The 20,678-nt window shown below is 43.4% G+C and overlaps 1 protein-coding gene across 4 annotated transcripts in view; it reads right to left on the bottom strand.

Moving 5' to 3' along the window:
* Nucleotides 1-10: 10 nt before the first annotated feature.
* Nucleotides 11-20,678, bottom strand: part of HECTD4 (HECT domain E3 ubiquitin protein ligase 4) — a 73,968-nt gene continuing 53,300 nt past the window's right edge. For all 4 annotated transcript variants that reach the window (XM_054082583.1, XM_054082585.1, XM_054082584.1 and 1 more), the window contains exons 51-76: nucleotides 19,952-20,088; nucleotides 19,653-19,779; nucleotides 18,925-19,062; nucleotides 18,656-18,792; nucleotides 18,320-18,480; nucleotides 17,519-17,700; nucleotides 15,962-16,167; nucleotides 15,520-15,650; nucleotides 15,062-15,267; nucleotides 13,939-14,118; nucleotides 12,318-13,621; nucleotides 10,391-10,598; nucleotides 9,817-10,040; nucleotides 9,584-9,735; nucleotides 9,273-9,379; nucleotides 8,285-8,408; nucleotides 7,311-7,501; nucleotides 6,534-6,680; nucleotides 5,312-5,431; nucleotides 5,015-5,170; nucleotides 4,152-4,255; nucleotides 2,959-3,180; nucleotides 2,368-2,534; nucleotides 1,691-1,886; nucleotides 695-917; nucleotides 11-217 (exon numbers count right to left, since the gene is read on the bottom strand). In XM_054082583.1, coding sequence (XP_053938558.1) covers nucleotides 81-217; nucleotides 695-917; nucleotides 1,691-1,886; nucleotides 2,368-2,534; nucleotides 2,959-3,180; nucleotides 4,152-4,255; nucleotides 5,015-5,170; nucleotides 5,312-5,431; nucleotides 6,534-6,680; nucleotides 7,311-7,501; nucleotides 8,285-8,408; nucleotides 9,273-9,379; nucleotides 9,584-9,735; nucleotides 9,817-10,040; nucleotides 10,391-10,598; nucleotides 12,318-13,621; nucleotides 13,939-14,118; nucleotides 15,062-15,267; nucleotides 15,520-15,650; nucleotides 15,962-16,167; nucleotides 17,519-17,700; nucleotides 18,320-18,480; nucleotides 18,656-18,792; nucleotides 18,925-19,062; nucleotides 19,653-19,779; nucleotides 19,952-20,088 — 5,387 coding nt within the window. In that variant the 3' untranslated portion in view covers nucleotides 11-80. The remainder of the gene's footprint in view (nucleotides 218-694; nucleotides 918-1,690; nucleotides 1,887-2,367; nucleotides 2,535-2,958; nucleotides 3,181-4,151; nucleotides 4,256-5,014; nucleotides 5,171-5,311; nucleotides 5,432-6,533; nucleotides 6,681-7,310; nucleotides 7,502-8,284; nucleotides 8,409-9,272; nucleotides 9,380-9,583; nucleotides 9,736-9,816; nucleotides 10,041-10,390; nucleotides 10,599-12,317; nucleotides 13,622-13,938; nucleotides 14,119-15,061; nucleotides 15,268-15,519; nucleotides 15,651-15,961; nucleotides 16,168-17,518; nucleotides 17,701-18,319; nucleotides 18,481-18,655; nucleotides 18,793-18,924; nucleotides 19,063-19,652; nucleotides 19,780-19,951; nucleotides 20,089-20,678) is intronic.

The raw sequence follows: 20,678 nt of genomic DNA, 5'->3' as shown, positions 1-20,678 counted from the left end.
ATGTGAATCGAAGGGTTTCCAATGTGAGCAGAGTCATGGAACAATCCCGACCGTCACCTCCAGGCAGTCCCCTCTCCTGCTCAGCCGCTGAGGGGATCCTCCCGGTAGTGGATGGCGTACCGGAGCTTCTCCAGCATTATCTCCAGCGAGGAATACTGAGGAAGTTTGATCATAAACATGCATGTTTCCACACGGATGTACCGAGAGTCGGGAGAACCTGCAGGGAAGCAGCGTCAGAAGGGCTCAGAATACAATATTTGGTTTCACCACCACTTCCAAAAGCCTCCCCCCTGCGCTCTGCCCTAGAAATCATCGAAACAATCAAATCCCTGCCTGAAACACCGGGATTTGATCCTGAGATTAAACACTGCCAGGCTTTTCAGTCAGTTCTGAGGCCACTGTTTTTTGATAGTCTGATCGTTTTAAAGCACGTAAGACAAGTACATCACAACATCTCTCGTCTTGAGAGTAATGCTTTAAAGTAGTTAAAGTTGATTGGAAATTTTATGTTCACATTCCTTACAAACAGGTTGGCTCTCTCCTTATTTACAGCAAACCCACCTCTGCTTCTCCTTCATCACTCTTTGGGCACTGAATACACCTTTAAATTGGAGAGAAAGGGGAACTGGAAGGTAAAACCATGATGCAAGCAGACCTGATTTTCTTTGCCTCAGGGGACAGAGGGCACACATACCTGCAGCTCCATCAGGAGGAGCTATTTTCATGGGGTACGGTGGGACGTGGGCAGTGTCAGGACCTCCGTCCTTGCACGGACAGGTGAAAGGGATTCGTTCCTGGTTACAGGCGAACTTGATGAACTTGCAGAGCTCCTCCTGAGTGAACATCTCCAATGCGCTCCAAAAAAACTCGATGTGCTGATCAGTTTCCATCAAGCCCACCTGGTACATGGTGTGCGCCTACGAGCGAAGAAAGCAAGGTATCCACTGCTGCTCTCTCCTCCCTTCATTAACCTTCCCCACTTCACACTGTCAGAGGGCAGAATGGGATGGCAACAACATCCCTCTCCCCAAGTCCTCCTGCCTTTTCAAAGTCAGGAGGAAATGCAGCCACAGTACAGTGCTGACAGAATGGGTTTGTGTCTTTTTAGCCCCTCAGCTCTAACAGGCTTGGCTCAGCGTGTTCCCCCCAGTGCTGGCAGCGGATGCTGCTGTTTTGTTTAATATGCACGTCTGGGGCTGCTCAGCATTGGCTGCTCTTTAGGAAAACACAGAACAACGCTAATACCCATGGCTGAGAATATTCTACACAAAAGAACAGTTCTTTTTATGGCAACAAAATGCAAGCATTTAGGACCAGAAATTGTTACAGATTAATCTGAGATTTTCAGAAACCATCTGCAATGCAAACTAAGGGCAGCGGCTCCTTCAGCCCTCAGCTCGAGTGGTAAATATCGAATAGAGCTCAGTAAAATGGACATAGATTTAAATTTTTATGTTAAAAAGTAAATTCATTTTTCCTTTCTATAACAAGCCCTGCTCCTATTATTTCCTGAATCCAGTGAAATCTTGTAAGACTTCTTTTGGGACAGAGGGAGGCCAGCATTCCACAAGGACTGTCCTGGCTACATCACAAGCAGATTATTCTCCCCCAACTTCTTCCATGTGGGAGAGTCCCGTCCTCTACCTGTCAGGCAGGTAAGTTTTGCCCAAGAAGCTGCAGTTCCTCATACCTTGAGAAATTCCAGGTTAATGTAGGGAAGCCCACACGTCCTCAGCTCCATCTCCAGAGGGGTCAGCGTAGTCAGCAGCTGCAGGGGGATGATGGACCCCAGTCCAGCACGCACTGCAGTCATGCACTCTGGAGTCTGAAGCTCACGCATCCTCAAGCTCCGGATTGCTGTTGCATACACATCCTTGTTCTCCCATCTGCAAGGCCAGAGATTCAGGACAAAAAGTGGAGAGCGTTTAAGATCCCTCTTGCCCTACCCCAGATTGTTACATACAGAAGGGTTTCATGGGGAGATTCTGCTTTTGAATAAATCCAGGGTGAGCACTAAGCTATTTGCATTCTGATGCTTCCCAGTTTAACTCCACTTTCCTCAGCTTCCTCCTCCTCTCTCACGCTTCCCCATTTCTCACGAGCCTCCTGACCGGGCTGTTTGCTGAAGGCAGCAAACAGCCGATACGTGCTGCTCCTCAGCTCTCTAGTTCTTACAGAGCAAAAGTCAGGAACCAGCACTCGTGATTCCAAGCTCCTGCCCACCAAGGTGAAATTTCCCCAGATCGTTCCAGCCTTCAGCTTGTTACAAAAGCACCTCTGGAGATCCTGGTGCTACAAAAGTTATACCAGAGATGCATCTTTGCCATGTAACCACTGCAATGTCCTACCAAGAAGGCAGCTGCTTACCCGACCGGGATGTGTCTGCCTCTGGGACAGAGCTCCACTTCCTCCCCTGTCATGGTCAGGTAGGTGAACTTGCAGCACGGCTTGTTGGGACAGTCCGGGCTCTCTGTTGCCAGATGCTGTGAAGCAATTTCTGCACACAGAGCTTCCAGTTCCGTCTCATCATTTATCTGTCATAAAACACAAGATGAGTATCTGATACCAGCACGTCACATGGTTTTGGTTTTGTCACTCATTTAAGGTATCACAACGCACTCATTCTGTCATCTAGAGACATCATGGACTGGGCAGGCCAGGAATCGCTTTAGTGGGTCATTTTCTGCTTTAGCACTGTCCAGTAAACATTTCAGAAGCCTTAATTCCACTGCACCTGGCAGCAGCGGATACTGAACAGATTTTTCAAGCCAACAAGATGTAAAAACCTGCACTCAAGAGGAGTCAAAACACTTTGTGACCCTGCTCACACAAAAAACTTCATCTAGCTGTGAAGCCAGCCACCTTAACTGGGGGCAGGCAGTGAAGTCAGCTGCTTCTGGAGCAACAGCTTGTGGGAGAACCCTGAAAATGAGGGGGAAGAGGAAAAAAGTTACTTACGTTTTCAAATTTTTTGACGTAGTTATAGGTAAGGATGTCAGCTTCCTGGAGATCGACATCAGGATCCAGCGGCTCTCCTACCAGGGTCTTCCAGAAGGAGGGCAGGAGGTCAAGTGGCAAAGGAACATCCGCTCGAATTGCAATACCCAAGAGCTGCCCAAAGAAGTGGAACAACTGCTCTTCTGCGTAGGTTATGGGGCTGGGAGTCAAAATGTACTTCCCCTTGAGGAGAAAACAACCCAGAATTAAGAATTAAGCACCCAATCAGTATTTCACAACTGATGCAAACCCTGCAGGCCCACAAGCTAACAGGCTTGTGGAAACACTGATCTGGAGGTGAAGAACGCTGCTAAGTTGGCTACAAAAGAGTTTGCTCTTGGCATGGAGTCTGTCTATATTACACAGTGACATTACATCACATTATCTTATCACTTAATATCAATACCAATACCCTACAGTTGTTTTCCTCAAGAGCCCTGCTTTCAGGGAGGGTTAATCAACTCTGTTAATCAGCATTCACGGGACATTCTGTATTTGTATTCTCAGTATGATATCCAAGTCTTTCAGTCGTGGGATGTTTCTGAAATACAGCCTGGATATACAAAGCCAGGTTTGCTATGCAGTTGGCCTTACGTTGAGGGAAATGATCTGTTTCCATACCTTGTTGATATTCCTAGGAAGGAACGGTACCTCTACTTCTGTAAATTCTTGTAAGTTTTATCTTATGTCCAGATTACATCTACTGCACAGAACAGGACAACACTGAATATGCATTAAATGACACGGACGGAGCATCTTACTCCACCAGCAATGTGAATGGCTTTCCTGGTGTTATTCCTGGAGTAATACCAGCAGAAAATGACTTTACTAGTTTGGGACAGACAATCTCTAAATCAGACAACTGAACCAGATTCACTCTAAGTGAGCTTTCACCAGGAGTCTTAATTCTGCTAGATTTTGCAGTTTTGACTGCTTGGCTACTCCTTCAAATCCCCACAGTGCCACAGGGGATCCGTCAACAGACTTTTCCGGTTCTGTCCAGCACGCGAGACCTCTCTGGTTTGAGGTGCTAACAGGGGCTGTTGATCTGAGGCCTCTCTCTGTATCACTAACTGAATGCGTTCTACTCACGTTCCAACACATCCATTCAAAAAAAGAAAAGCAACTTCATTTCTCACGTTGAGATACCACACCTTGTTCTTATTGACTGCAGAGCTCGGGCACAAGAGGAGAAGGGAGAGCGAGGAGCTCTGTAACTCCTTACAAACTTGCCAAAGGAAGTGACGGAAAGATCCACCTGAAAAAGAGGAGCAAAGTAGTGAAATGCCCTGTGGGGTGGGTTACCACTGCCTTTTAAATCAGAATTTGCTGTTCTCCTTGAAATCACGTTTCAAGCCTTCGATTACACATTTAACTGCCCTGAGTGCACAGACACATGGCTTAAACACAGGTGAGCGAGATGCCAGCCATGCCAACTTACTGTTCAAGTCCCCATTGAGATAGTCTAATTGTATGCAAAATATATTCATCTAATTGCTTCCTGCTCAGCTCTTAAGCGCTGCTTTGCCTTCCAGCACTCTATGCATGAGACCAGCACAAACATTTGTTACACCAGTTGGCCTGCAAGTTCTCTTGGCTATAGAACCTCGCATCACGTTAACAATAAAACCGCAGTAGCGTTACCCAGCTCCTCACTGACATGAAAGTACTTAAAAAACCTTTGTTATCAGCGCAGTCTGGGTTTACCATGACCGAGCGTCAAAACAACCTCAAGAGACATTCTTCCTAAATGCTGCCCCCGTGCTTCAAACAACTCCTTATTGCCGACTAGAGTAGTAAATGAAGTAAAGCTGCTCACTTGGGCATGTGTACTTCCTGCTGTAATAACATAAAAATGAACCACCCTGTTTGCTTAATTCTTGGAAGCTTCATGCTTTCCCATCTGCAGGACTACAAACACCACAAAGGTAAAGTTAAGCTGAGCCACATCCTGGTGAGAACTTGGATTCCACCTAGAGTAAGCTCTGACGGCTGTGGTTCTGTGATCCCGACTTACTTGTCCCGTGAACCTCCTCCCCCGTGAACCGAATGTTGAAAGCGTAGGTAGGGTCTCCACCACTGGCAAGTTTAACACAGAGCTGCGAGGACGGCACACAGGACAGCTGTCTGGCTGCCTGGCAGAAATAGGAATTCTCCGAAGAACGGATCTCCCCTGGTTAAAACCAAAAGGAAAAGATAAACCCCCTTTACTCAGTATTTTGCATTGATCAGCATCTCCGCTTGGTTAAAAACAGATCTGACTTGTTACAACAGATGAAAATGAATTCTGAAAAGGGTAAATGTTTCCCATTACCTCCAACGATTTCCAAAGGATCCAGGGTGATTTCCGGGGCTGCATGATCAGCTGTTCTTTGGACAGTGGCGTTCAGCACTCTGTTCATTACAGTCACTTTTGTGTCATAAAAGATTAAACCTACACAAACAAATAAATTTTGGGATAGTTAATCTACCCTTCCACCGTCTGTTTTCTGAAATTCTCTGATGGACAACGGTAGAAAAATAATTTCACCTTCATTAGGCAAGATATGGGTAATCTACACATATTTTTCTTTTAAAACCATTTGTTACTGCTGTTTACTGGAAGAAGTGCATTGGGCCAAAGCGCCGATGAACAATTCTGATGTTACATAAATAGATCCCAGCAGCTCCACGCTGTAAATCAGAAACACTTTGCTGAAAAGCTTTCAGGAATCTGAGATGTTTTGACGGTCACGTTAGAGGCAAGAAAACAACAAATCAGGGCTGTCACACTGCACCATAAACACAGGCTCCAGAAAGACAAAATCTCTGAACGTTCCTCACTTTCCATACTGGGTTTCCAAGTTTTTTTTTCCTTAGCTGGGTGAATACAAAAGCCTACTCACACACTGACACCTCTGGTGACTTCTCTATCATCTTCCTCAGAAGAAATGCAATGACCTGAACCTCAGTTTTGTTTGTCTAATGGAGGCTTAGATAAACTATTTTTAATGCTGATGCATGATAAGTGTTTTCTTGTTCTCTCTAATTTCACAGCTTCAATGACAAGAAGAATACCACTGCGTCCCAGAACTTTCACCTGATCTGCTGCTTGTTGACTAAAAGAATTTTAATTTATGGATACATCCAAGAAGATAAAGTCACATTTGAAGGTCACCCGCAGACAGAACAGATGGGCTAGCTCCTCCTGTGGTCAAGAAAGGTGCAGTTTCTATTAACTGCTTGCAGGAATTATCACCCCCACCTTTAAAAAACAGACCAAATAAAAGAAAACACTCCTGCACTGAGATGTGCCCCATGTTTTTTGCTGCCACCTCAGACAGATCGTGTGCCAGCTTATTAGGCTAAGAATTAAGTCAATAAGCCTTTGTTAGCACACTGAAACCACTCACTATCTCACTTTCTCTCCCCTCCACATTCTCTTTTCTGTCACAAGTGTAACATGCATTAAAACCTTCTGCAAAATACACTGAGAAATTCAGCATGGTGCTCAATGCACCCTTTCCGGCCACAACTGTGTTCCTTCAGAGACTGACCTTTGGCCTCTTGCAGCAACGCAGCAATACTGTTAGCGTACATCTCAGTCTGCCGAAGCTCCACCAGAGGCAAGAAGAATGTCTCCAACGTTGTATTGAGAGACTGAAGCAGTGCAAACCGTAGGCGTAGACTCTCAACGGGAACATCTGAAGTGGGAAACACCCAGTCAGAGAGCTAGAGATTCCCTACCTACTGCAGAGTCCCTCCTCCCAGCAGACTCAGTCCAGGGGCCACACAAGCTCCCTCCTAAAGAAGCCCCTCCTGATCCCTGCACATCAACAAGAGAGCCAGAGATGCAAGAACAGCTTTGGTCTGTGATGTTCCTTCCTGGGTCTCGAGTCTCTGGGTCTGAAACCAGTATCTTTCATCATCACTGAATTTACATTGAGATGGAGACCCCCTTAAAGGAACTTAGTGCTCAGAACACAATCTGGTGACTAAACACTGTCTAGGTCCTACACTGAAATCCAGCCTTCCTTCCCCCTGCATGCTAAACCTCCCTGTATCTTCCTGCTCCAGCCTGATCTAGGAGGTATGTACGGAGCGCACGGAGCAGTTGCGGTGCGTTCCTAACGGCGCTGCCAAAGGCACCGTAGCAGCCAAGTGCAGCCAAGAGAAAAGAAGACCCAGACTCTGCCTTCCCCTCAGCCCACAGAGGCTCCAATTTGCAACCTCCAAAGGAACGTCCCAACTACCAGGGCAACAGCCAGGTCGCTCAGAAGCACTACCCAGCTCTCCCACTGAAGAACGCTTCAGTGCAAAGGATCTATACATACTCAACAGACAGGAAATTCTGGGATCTGCTGCATCAGCTGGATCCAAATAAACTTCATGGGGATGGAGTCGTGCTGGTGTAATTGCAAGGTGACGGCAAAGCCTGTTAATGTACTGGACAAGGGCTACATCCATTTCCAGTGTCCATTTCCGGGATGCTTTTTGAGCGTGTCTTGCATCAATGCACGCACATCTGAAATGTAAAAGGCATCAGACCTGTTGATACCGCAGTGCACTACCGCTTACTGAGAGCAGGCTGAGCATACCGCCAGGGAGCCTGTTCTACTTCTCTTCTCTTTATCTTAAGCAGGGCTACCTCACTACAAAAATCCCAGTTTGAGAATGAGAACTGATTTATTGCCTACCTTGCCTCATGGTTATTAAATAATAAGAAAAAAAGGAACTGTCTGTAAGCTTGCTTACTGCACTGCCTTCTTCACGCGCCAAAGAAGTGGAATGTGGCAATTAGCCTGTGGCTTGAACACAGGGAGATAAGGAGGAGTCACTTAAGGAACATTCTTCCTGTACACTATTAACAAGGAATTAACCATTCCCTCTTCTACGTTAGTACTGACCCAGTAAAAACACTGCCAGTTTAAACAAACACCTAGGGCACAGAAGAAAAAGCTGTTGTGGAAGGAAACCAAACAGCCAGATGGATCTACAGTTTTCATCAGTCCAATTTACTGCAGTTTAGAATCTATAAAGGACTGTACGGCTTATGATTTTGTTAGCCACGTGGTACACGAGAAAGTCAGGAACCTGCATTTTGACACAGCACAGTGACTCTTCTGAAGTGTATTTTAAGAAAATAACCAACAATTTTCTCTACTGGCCTTGCAGCCATGGATAGAAGTTCGCGTGTTACTAACACACTGGTTAAATCCACTTGGAGTAGAAACACTTGGGATTGATTGTTTCTAAAGTGAGCACAATTAATCAGTATCGCCTTTACACAAAGGTTTACAAAACATACCTTTCAAAGTGCAGATCGTATCCACAGGACAGAATTGCTCTCCACACGCTACGGATATCCTGCTTAGATCGGTCAACCACAAATCTGTGAAATCCATCCAGCGTCAAGTACTTCTCCTCAGGAACTGACAGCAAAGATAGGACCACCAAATAGTTAATGACTCACGGTAGTCTACACACCACACACGAAAACAGTCAGTGTATGAGGTGGCTCCCTGCCAGCCTTCTCTTCATTCTACCCATCACACCATGGCTTGGTTCTCAAGTAGTTCTAAACATCATGCTAGTCAGGTCCAGCATGGCCTTCGGTAAAGGGTCCTCATTCTTTCCTCTCAAGGACACAAATGCCCCAGCTGCACTCTGGAGTAGCTCCACCAACGTATCTCACCAGGGATCAAGGATCCATATGTGGCTGAATGCTGAAATTCCCCTCTTCTGAAATGCACTGGCATTTCCTATAGTGGAGAGCAGAGTCCCAGCTCGTGTCTCCTCACTCTTCTGCCTACCTAGACTAACACCAAACCAGTCCCCAGAATTAACTCCTGTCATGGCCATGCTGTCTCCTCCATGGAGAGACTAATTATGAAGCACCTAAAGCTTCTCTTTTGTCCAATTTTCCTCTTGTAACTTAATAATTTTCCTACTTAAGTTGAGAAACATGATTTTAAACCACCTACTTCAACCTCACGATACCCTAATCCTCCACTGTATAATAAGCCTTGAAACTTTAGCCCTACCCAATGGATCCTCATGGCCTACACACATTGTTGTGTGAATTGCATGAGCATGGTTTGCTCTCACTTCTGCCGATGAGTCCGGATTTACAAACAAAAGCAGCACTTTAAATCACTATTTAAAACAATTAATTTAGCATGATTAGAAACAAAGAAAAATCAAACCTATCATGACATCATATAAGCATGCCAGTACAGAAAATGTATTTCTTTTCTATGATGTAATATTATAGAAAAATTCTATAGAGCTACCACCTTCCTGTTTCTTCGTGGGAGACTTTTCAGGGTCCTTCTCTTCAGGTTTGCTTTTCTCAGGAGATTTTGGCTTTACAGTAGGTTTCTTCTCACTTAAGGCTGTTCGGCTGAGGGAAAGAATGAATGAAATGAAAGTTTTCTTTCATCTGTCCAAGAAACCAAAACATTCCTTCCAGATCTTTTTTAACCTCAAAAGCACATTTCCCTCTTCCAGTCCACACAAGGAAATACAGAGGGAAAGGGAATAAAAGTGTGGGTTTCTAAAGATAAATCAAACGTTTTGCCGCTGTCAAAAGGCTGAATACACCAACCTGACACTATTGAGCATAGACTTTTCCTTTGTAGGTGGTTTAGTAACTGGGCGCTTAGTGCTCACGACTTTCACCGGGTGCTGTTCTTTGCCTGCTTTGTTGTACTTGCTCTTGTCAAATTTTGGCTTGGGCACACCATACTTCCTTAAAATCTTCCAACAGAGAAAGTGAATAATTACCCAGTGCTTTCAAGTTACACAATAAGATACTGAAAATAAGTTTTCAAGCACTACCTGAGTGAGTTGGTCCTCCAGCACCTTCTTTGGGGGGCGGACATTGGTGAAGAACACATGAAGGAGGTTTCCAGGAGTCTGAGAATTTATCTGTTCTTTACTAAGATAAATATCAGCAACCTTGATGGGTTTCGCTGGAGTCAGGCTCAGCATTTGCTCAGAATGGACGCAGCTTTTAAATATTTCAGTGAGGACCTCTCGAGCACCTGGGACCAGTTTATCACCTAATAAAAAAGAAGGCAATATGGTACAAAATGGGATGACAACTGTTTAGAGTCTGAAATGTGAAAAATGTTTTGCATTCAGATAAAATATTGTATCATGCATCACTCGCTCCAAGAGAGAAAAATCACTTAAGAGGGCAGAAAGGTCAGGCCTACTAGTAGATTTTTTTAATACTCCCATTTATGAAAGAGAATTGAACACCTGCAACCATTCCTCGTCTCTCCCTCGTTCTCACCCATCACTCAGTGAATAATATTGAATTTACACCAGCAAGAAGGATGTGACCCTTGTACATCCCCCAGACATGCAGAACAGAAGCAAGGTAGCTGCCAATATGAAATCCTCCTACCTTTTATGGACTTGTCATTGAAATAATCTTCCAGTGCTGGGCTCCCTTGTGTGTCAAAGAGACTCTGATTCACAGTAGAAACAGTTAAAATCTCTTCAGTTGACATTTCCATCAGTTCATCTTCACCATCCAAACTTGACAAACCAATGAGGTCACTACTGTTAAACAGACTGGCTCGGATTTTCTCTATTTTAGCTCTTGACCTTATCTGTACAAATAATGAAATCAGTTAACAGGAATTCTGACAAAACAAATTAGCTTCCATCTACATCAATTTGAGTCTTAAGCTTCCTCCCCTCCCCATGTAGATAATCACTATTGCCTCTCCTTAGATAATCACTATTGCCTCTCCTCTACCATTCTCCTACATCAATAATTTGATACTGGAATTCAGTTTAAGCCTAGAAACTGTCCTTTCTAAGAATATCTGCAACCGAAATCGCCCTGCTGCGAGTTAGTCAGGCACAGCTCTGAGACAGCTATTCCACTTCTTAGACTGGAGACAGCCTTTAGAAAGATCAGATAAGAAGCTGAAAGTTTCAGATGGGTAACCTGTCATTATTTGCAACTCTGCTGTCCTTCCTTCAGGTCTCCCATTATAAAGAAATATCTAAATTAGCACAGGTTTTGAAGTCCCAGCTACAAACTGGAAACAGGAACGCTAACTTCCTTTGAGTCCAAGAATGACCACTACGCATCACTGTCAGAGCAGCTACAGACTTGGAGTAGGTTTCAATGTGAATACGCTGACAGGTTTCTGCACACACTTTATGGTTTATTTCTAATCCTGTGTCTCCATTTCAATCAATTAAGAGTTTAAAAATAGCAAATTTTCTATCTGAAGAAGCTGATTTTCTTCTGAAGGGACGCTGAAGCAATCTCAAACTACGGACAAACCCTAAATTCACAAGCCAGTTGAAATGGCCATGCTTCTGCAAGCTTCTGATAAATGCACAATATGCAGCTGGTATAACAAGAGCAAGGGGTTTTGTGCGCAGCTGAAAACCTGGAGTGACCTGGCAGCAATGACAGCCATCAACTATGCTTTTAAAAATTAATTTGGAACTGGACATCAACAAAATATAACACCTCTGCTAAAGTAACTTCCTAGAGGAATCTGCAGATGGCTTGAAATACCGGTAATTGTGGACACTAAACATTAAATAATTGCCTTGTGGGTCAAACCAGAGGCCATCTATCTCTAAACTGATCTCCAGCTGTGGCCAGCAGCAAATCTTTGAAGACAGTTTCATGTAAGAGGAAGTAAATAGATATTTTCCTTTACATACTCTCTCAGTCTCCAGGAAGCTGTGGCTGAAAGATTTCCTCAGCTGAAGGCTGCACTGACTGCTGTGCTTAATAGCTACCAATTCGCACAGCTTCCATGGACTTCATTTCTTATGAATTTATTTATACTCTTGGCTGCTGCAACAACCTATGGCAATGAACTCTACAACTTGGAACATACAAGAGTACTTCCTTCTGTGTTAAAATTGCTACTTGGAAACTCCACTACATGGTCCCCTCTGTCCTTTGAGGAACAGTGAATGCTTATAAGACTGTGAATGATATTGAGAGTCAGAGAATAAGGTTCTGTGTTCCTCAGCCATCCTGTCCTGAGAACTCCCAGCGTCTTTAGTCTTGTGTGCACATTGATATACACTTACTCTGCACCCATGACCTATGCTGAGCTACACCTTGCTAACAGTACCTTTACCTCTCCACCATTCAAGTTACGACATCAATCAAGCAGAAGAATCTTTATAGAAGAACACATAGAGTTCTTCCATCAATAGTCAGATCACAGTGTTACATAAACACAGAAAATACAGTATTGCTCAAAGCCAGAGGGTAAAATATCAGATCTCATTCTTTCAGACAAAAGTGACCCAGAAGGTACCCTCCTCTCCTAACTGAAGTCCATTACCTCCACTACAGCAAAACCTTTGATTGGCCGTGACAGGAGCGGCTGGTTGTCCAGAGATGTGACTGTGTACATCGATCCAACATCAGACACAGACGCTGTTTCTACATTGTCAAGCGGTTCCCCGAGGCTGCCAAGGCTGCCAAGGCTTCCAGTACTGCAGTGTGAAAGATCCAAACTCTCCTGGCTAGAAACAACGTGTGGTTCTAGCAGTCCCGGTGGAATGGCCATTTCCAGTCCAGCTGGGAACTGGTCAACTGAGATATCGCTAACAGTCCGAGATATACCCTGCGAGCTGCAGAGGGAAGCCTGGCTTGTAGACGCTGAAGCACTAACACTCATGGCAGGAGTGACGCTGCTAGAGCTGCTGATATCCAAACTGTCCGCACTACTTGAAACAGTTGGCTTTTCCAGCTCGGTTCTGCATTCTCCCCCTTCTGCTTTGTCCTTGATTTTTTTGGGATCCTCCTCCTGCAAAGGGATGTAGATCTCGTCTTTGAAGACTCCACCATGCGCGTTACACGCCTTTCTGATTGCACTTCTGACAGTGCCCTCCTCTAGGTGAGTTGGTATTCCAGAGATGACAAGCAAGCGGCTATGAGCTGTGGGACCTACGAGTGCTTGACACGCATCTGCTACAGCATCATTGGTCACACCCAACCCTTGTGGATCCTTTCTAGTGAGGTGTCTGAGAATTATAAGCAGAGTCAGTGCTCTATGAAACCATAACATATCCTCAGGCTTGCTTCCTCCTATACTGAGGATGGCAGCATCTGTTTCAGCTGCTCTGGATGAAGACCGTTTGCCTGAAGACGATGTCTTTTCCCGCTTCATTTTGACTTTCTTCCTCTTTGAGAGCAAGCTTGGACTCTGTGGTGTCTGTCCTGGAGAAGATGAAGATGAGGAGGAAGAGTCACTAAGGTTTGGGGCACTTGTTGAAGACATCACATTAGCTGTTACACTCATGTTGATAGGTAAGGTTACTTCGGCTACAGCAAGGCAGACTTCCATCAGAGCATGAAAATACGTCGAAAATCTCCCTTGGTCAGCCACTCCAACACCAGAACCACCGCACGCATTTCCAGACACCCAGTTTTGTGTTTCTTCATCATACAGCTTGTGTAGTTCTGACTGCAGAGCCATAAGCATGGCGAGGCAGGGATTTAACTGGAGGGCAATAGAAGATGACAATCCTGCTGGATTTTTTTTCTGTTCCAGACTGTGAATTTTGCGAAGCAACTCAGCCAAGAGATGAAATATTAATTCCTTCACACACGCTGCCATGTCAGTTGTCCAGAGAAAGTTCCCTGTGGGCAGAAGGGAAGACACTGGAGTCAGACATATTTCACCAACTTATTACACGAGTTGCAATAGCAACATTTAAAAAAAAAGCAAAAAAGGACAAGAAAAGGTCATTTTGATGGCTGTATGTCAGCAGTAAGAAAGACAGGAAGGCTATTCCAAGAGAGGCATATCAAAGAAAATTCCTGGAGTTGAAAGAAAATGCCATTGTAATGGAAGACCTCAGAAATACTTTGTGACTGTAATCGCTTTTTTTCCTAAACTCTCTCTCTGACCCAGCATATTATTGGTGCTCATTACTAAGTTAATACTGCATTCTCACCTAAAAATTCCACTACTTGCAAAAGAACTGAAGCAGGAATGGTATCCAGTTCATCTTCTGATTTTCCATTCCCATCTTCCAATTTCCAAGTTAACAGCTGTTCCGTGAATGCCATTGCCAGGGGGAATTCAAGGGGAAGAGAATGCAGGACCAACACAGCACCAGGTGGAGGAGATACTCCTAAGCAAAAATGTCAGAGAAAATACTTGCCATTACTCTAGGCATTTGTAAAGTAGAATTAGTAACATACCTTTTAGGATTTGATTGAGGCTAAATTTATGCAAAGCGAGGATTTCCTTTCTCAGGTAACTTTTAATAAACAAATAGGAATGTTTATCTACAATGATGAGCTGATATCATCTATAATTATAAATGTACAGATAACATTTTGTTTACATGACAGATGAAACAGAACTATTTTTAGCCTGTGCATATCTAAATTCATACAGGATTTCCATAAAACCATTTATTTGGGGTAAGATGTCTGACACTGATGGAGAAAAACATCAGAGGATGTAGTTTAGCAAAAGAACTTAAGGGCCTCCAAGGGAAAGATTTTGGAAGTTACTGCAGCTCAGTCACCTTCAATGCTCTAAAGTCACAGTCTCTCCCTCGGGCTGGAAGGCTAAAAGGAAAATTAATGACTGCTCTTGCTGGAGAAGCTGGGGTGGCCCGTGTCTGACCACACTGCCTATAATCACCGTGGTTGTTAAAGGGCCCTACCATCACCTACAAAAGCAAAACGCAAATCATCTCCCCTGAAACACAGCATCTCGAACAGCAACAATGCCAAGCTGAATACCGCAGCAACATTCCAACCCACTGCTTTGTGAGCTCCTGGAAGACAAACATCAGACAAAAAAAAAAAGCAGCTCCTGACAGATTCAACAGAACTAATACGTCTGATGGCTTCCAACATTTATAAACCCCTGTGTTCTCGGTTAAGAATAACTGCACATTTCTGCTAGGATACACTTATCAACTTGTACAAAACTACTGTCATAACCAATGGCTGGATGGTGACAACACAGGAAACTCCTGCAGTGGCAATGGTCATGGTTGTCTCACTTCTGAGAATACAGTTATTTCAATTTCAATTTGGTTTATTTTTTTCTTGTTTTACCTAGTTTGATGTGGACCTTGTCCGTAGGGGTGATCACTGACGGGTACTGGTTGGTTGTTGGGGGCGGCGTTAGCCCTGTGTTGGTTGGAGAGGCATCTCGAGGATAGCAAACTGCTTCAATTAGGTTTAACTGACCATTCCTTTTAACTTTATGCCCAAGCCCATAAACGAGCACTCGAGCCCAAGGAGCTTTGTACAGGGATGAACTAAGAAAAGAGCAAGAACAGCTCAATCAGACTGTAACTAGCGACTAAAAATCCCAACCCAATCACAGAAAGACAAAACACGCTATAGTATTTACCTCACCACCTAGAAAATGAGTCTTTTAGAAGAGAGACATCTAAAAGAGTGAGCAAATACATACTCAGGGTTCACAAAATACACACTCAGGGTTCACAGAGGCTCAGTTGCACATCTTTAATCTTTGTCACTCTTCAAACTAACCCTCAGTTACTTACTCTTTGCGGAATCCAGACTGACTTTCCTTACAGGACACAATTACAAATGCAGCCCCAGGAAAATTAACATCCATATTGACTTTGGATTCAGAAACTGGGAATTCTTCAGCAGGAAACTGCTCCGGTGCCGTCTGTAACATAACATTTCATAATGAATCCCCCCTAAGCAGCAGCAGCAAACCACCTTCATCTTCTTTTTTCAGATAAAATACAGCATTGTAAATAATGACAGAATGTGAGGCCACTTCTTTTAATGCAATCCAGGGTGTTTCAGCTATTTCTTGTGTTTTTACAGTGCCCACTGTGATCAGAACAGGAATACAACCCACCCAGAAATACAGTTCAGTGTGAGGGACAGCATTATGGAAGTTAGAACCACACATAAAGCAAAGGTGCCTTAGAAAGAAAAACACTGCTCATAAAACATTCCTAACTATTTTACCTGCAAAAAGGAGCAGATCTGTTTGGTGAGGTCTAACAGACTCTCCTCTCCTTGGTGTAGTGTCCGAGTGATGGCAACAGTAAGCCATTCTCTGATGGCTTGCGAATTGCCCTGGTAGAAGAGGTCTGTGGCAGCACAATTCTGGGAATGGATGCAGTGCTGCAGGGACTGGGCCAAAAGAATAGAACTTGAACTGATAGTTCCATCTATAATAACAATGGAGAAAGGACAAATTCGGACATTGCTTCAACATGTTTACGTAGCGTGTCAAACAGTGGAAAGAGAAGGGTTAAAACACTTGGAAGATTACAAGCCTCTATTTTCATTCTTGAGCAAGGGCAAAACCTCTCCCAAAGGGTCAGCAGTAGAAAGGACCCACCCAAGACCAGACTTGCACCCCAATATAGTTGGTTGGAGATGGGATGGCCCTCTAAATGCCAGCTGTATTCATCACCCACCAGAGGCCCACCCTGAGTGAGGTCTGCCAGACACGCAGAGCTGTGGGCTCACAGCTGCATCGTTCTCTCCCAGGTACGAAGGCAGGCATATTTCAATTTACTGCAAAAATACTGTGAGGAGAAGTGGCCAGAATCGTTCTCTTCCCCACTCATTCTAGACGAGGTGAAAGCAGCTTTACCTATTCTCAAGCTTTCCCCACACAGGAACAAGACATTTTTTGGGCAGCCCCAAATGGGTTGCAAGCCCCAACATCTCATGGCTGTCATTCCAGAGATAATGGGAGAAGTCAAAGAAAAACAAAGTGGACAATTCCCCAAAATGCCAGTTTGGGAACTCTGTATTAGCAGGACTTGAATTAGGAAAAACTAAATAAAAGCCGGTAAAATTATTCTCAAAGCCATGCAAAGTAGTGCTGTTCTCTGCAAAAGGATTTTCTATAATGTGGCATCTGTTAGCGATAGGCAAGTTCCAACTGGAGGAGGGAACAGGACTCTTTCCAATGGTAAATACTTACTTTCAATTATTAATAGCTTATATTTAGCACTTTCTACTCCTCCTTATGCTTCAGTCACGTTACACACATTTCTTTGCATGCAGAATACCTTTGTCATAATTGTCTTTGTTAACACTCACTTGAATGAGCCAAAGATTCTTTTCCATGATTCAGCACATACATTCTCTAATCAGATCTGTGATTCCAGTAGGAAAAGGACAAACCACTTTGTGAAATGAAGCAGAGTTGAATTTTGAAAACTGAGACCCAACTGGCATTTAGTTTTACTACCCTCGATTCAAACTATGAAACACTGTCAATTCCTGATAAGTATCCCACATGGATACATCCCTCCCCACAACAAGCAGGTGACCACTGATGGGGTCAGAAGCACAACAAACAGAATCTTAGGAGGGCTCTGAACTCTCATTAATACTTTTAATTAGATCATTATCAAGAATTCCACCTTAGTACACTTTCACTAAGGTCAGGAGTCCATTGAGATAGCTTTTCAAATGCCATCATTATTAACGAATTAAACAAGTCCGCATTCATTAGATTGTCCCCAGAAAACCAGAGAAGACTTATGATAAATTAGTGTTTACCAGGAAGAGGTGGTGCAAGAAGTTGGTTGGATAGCAACTGCAGGTGCTCCAGAGTGATATCACGGATAGCAGGAATATGAAACAGCCGAGTAAACATATGCGGAGATTTGGGGGCAAAAATATTAAGGAGAGCCATGCGGCAGTACAACTTAGCCAACGCTGCTTCGCTTCGCAGAAGCTCTCTGGAAAACACAAACATCAAAACATTAAATTGCTTCACCACAATTAAAATGAGTCACATACAGCATTTAATAGAACTTGAGAGAACTCGATAAAAATCAATAGAACTTGAACCTTATTTAAAACTTTATTTAAAAGGGTAGACCCAAATCTTTATTGTTCACTTAAGACAGCACTCAGCCCATCTAATTCTGGTATCAAATTAAGGCACCTGAATTAGAAGCCAACTCTCCACAAAGTCAGTTGAGAGTTCCTGAGCTTTTAGACAGCAAATACCCAAAGGTACAAGAAACCCTGGCTTCAAGGAAGGGACCCGTTAGAGCAGCATGTATAAAATCACAGTCATGTGACTAAGGAAAATCCTTCCAAGAAGACAACTACAATATATTTCCTTTATTACAAAAAACCCCGAAAACCACTCAAACAAAAAATGAAAGCCCCGCTAGCCATTAAAAAACGACGGTTTAATGAACTTACGTCAGCTTTAACCCAACAACTGCAATAAGATTCAGAAGTTTACTACTGCTCAAAACAAGGTTGTAGTAGATAATTGTAATGTAGGAAATGCTGTAGATCAAGTCAGATAATACAAATGCCTTCCAACTACATTTCTTTTCTTACCTGTGAATTTGGATATTGGTATTATCCAGGGTAACCAATCCATTTGTTGCAGTCCTCCTGTAACCAGCAGGTGGCCTTTCTAACATGTCTATGGGATACCAGTATCTTACCAGAACTCCTTCACTTCTGAGATAGGTCTCTACTTGTACCAATTCATTGACCTGGAACACCAAAACCAACACTGTTGACAAACACAGCAATGATAATACTTCTTTGCTTCAAAAAGAGCACCAACTCAGCACTCTTAAGTAGTTGAGTACACTTAATCATGATTATTTGCTTACAGATGTGCAGTGCTGGTATGTTAAAAGCCCTCTCAACGTATTTTTTACTCACTGAATCAACATCCAGAACAACACCATGAAGGCCAAATGTCTTCAACATCCCCCTAATGGCAAACTTGGGTAAAGCTGTTCCAACAGCACTACTGGTAACGTTGTTGCTGTCAGGAGAACGAGTCACCACGGTGAGACCTGGTCCGAAAGGGACAAGGCAATTTTTAAGGTACTGTGCTTTCCTCAGACTGACAATTTATGTAGTAGATTCCAAGTACCTGAGCCCCTTACCTTTTATTTCCCCCTCAAGATACTTTTTGCTGACCTTACCTTTTCGTACTTTATCAATTGTAAATTTGTTGGCTTCATCTTTGATATCCTCAATAGTAGGAAGATAGAGGTCTCTTGGGATGCCACCATTTTCCTCGTAGAGGAATTCTACAGTTTGTCGTGCTATATCGACCATTCCTGGTAGACAAAAGGGAATGCTATTATTTTCCCCAGCCACTTGAAATAAACTCTTATTCTCATTAACACCATAAGCAGATAAGCTATCTATTACTGAAATATTCTTTCAGTCAGGCTGATACATAGGGAGAGGATCTTTCCTGAGGACACTTGTATGCTTCTCATTAGGGCTCAGAATTCTTACTTTGCTGTTACTGTGGTTTTCTCACAAACAGGATGTCTTGCAAGAACCGTATTCATTTATAAACCCCTCCTTATTAAAGTGTTCCTCAAAATTTTTGCCTTGATATAGTCACGGACACAAAATGCATGTAGGTAATTCCTTCCCAAAATATTATTCCAAAGTATTTCTGTATTCACGTCATGAAAGCACACCACACTCTGCCACTATTTCTAAAGCCATTTTCCCCATTTAAAAAGTCCAACTTAAGTGTCCAAAATAAATCATGACCCTAAGCCAAATTCTAAGCACTTGAGCAATGCAAGTGAATTATTTTTCTTTAACTAAAATTTTCCAGCCCTGAATACAGAAAAACATAAAAGAAGCATATCACATAAAACAATGTGCATGGAAACAAATATCGCCATACCTAACTGCAATGCTCCTTTAATCTGATCCAACCCAGACTTCCTCTCAGCCTCATTACGGAATCTTCTTCTAATTGTAGGGAAAACTTTAGTTTCCCAGGCTTTAACCAGCAGCGCATAGTGATCCTCCTACAGAGAGAAAAGTTATTTAAAACATCAAGAAGAAACAAAAAGTTTACAACAGCTATACTTTCCTTAAGGAAGTAGGGAAAACTCTTGTGTAGCCCAACTAAAAACCTGAACTATAAGATCTGTATTTAAATTACAGGAGTTATGGCAGGCAGTGTGCCATGTTCCTCACCCTGGGAATATCATCGTCATCATCATCATCGCTTTCATCATCTGCAATAGGAGGGGGATGAGGATCGGGACCTGATGTGATAAAGTTCTCATAGCTTAGCTCCATTTTATAGTGGCAAGATGTGTCGCTGTCATATTCTGCAAAACACGGAACGAATGAGATCATAAGGCAGCAGAAGGCATGCAAAAATATTCCACGAAGATTTTGAGATAGATTGCATTCCACAGTCTCCAATCGGGCTACGGACAGTAATACATTCTGACACAGCATAATCAATCAGCTGATTCAATTAGCTACCACATTTCATTGTATTGTAAGCCCAAATAAGGTAATTCCTTATTGCAGTTGCCCTAAGAATAATTAGTGTGTTCCTATAAAGGTGTGGCAACTGAAGGCACAGACTGCGTTCAGAGTCAAAAATGAAATCCCTTTATTATGCACAAGCAAAGCTTTATATACCCTTATCTGCCTTGTTAGCAGCTAACCCAGTGATTTTCCACTTCTCAGGATCCCGCAGCTACAGCCATTCAGCACAACTCTACTTGCTACAAATTATCTTTTATCTATCCCAAAAGTTCTTCTCACACAGCTCAGCTCTGTGTTTTTTCCTCCCACCTAACTGTCTCAGGGTTTCTTGCTTAACGGTCCCACCGTTTCCTCCCAACGAGTGCAAAGACATCAGCCGTACTATCCTGCACGTATGCGGCCGTGGAATCTTCCGTGCCCA

This window comes from Cuculus canorus, chromosome 17 (genome assembly GCF_017976375.1).
Source record: "Cuculus canorus isolate bCucCan1 chromosome 17, bCucCan1.pri, whole genome shotgun sequence".
Taxonomy (NCBI): domain Eukaryota; kingdom Metazoa; phylum Chordata; class Aves; order Cuculiformes; family Cuculidae; genus Cuculus; species Cuculus canorus.
The sequence above is the reverse complement of the archived record's forward strand: the minus strand, read 5'-3'. Positions and strand labels throughout refer to the sequence as shown.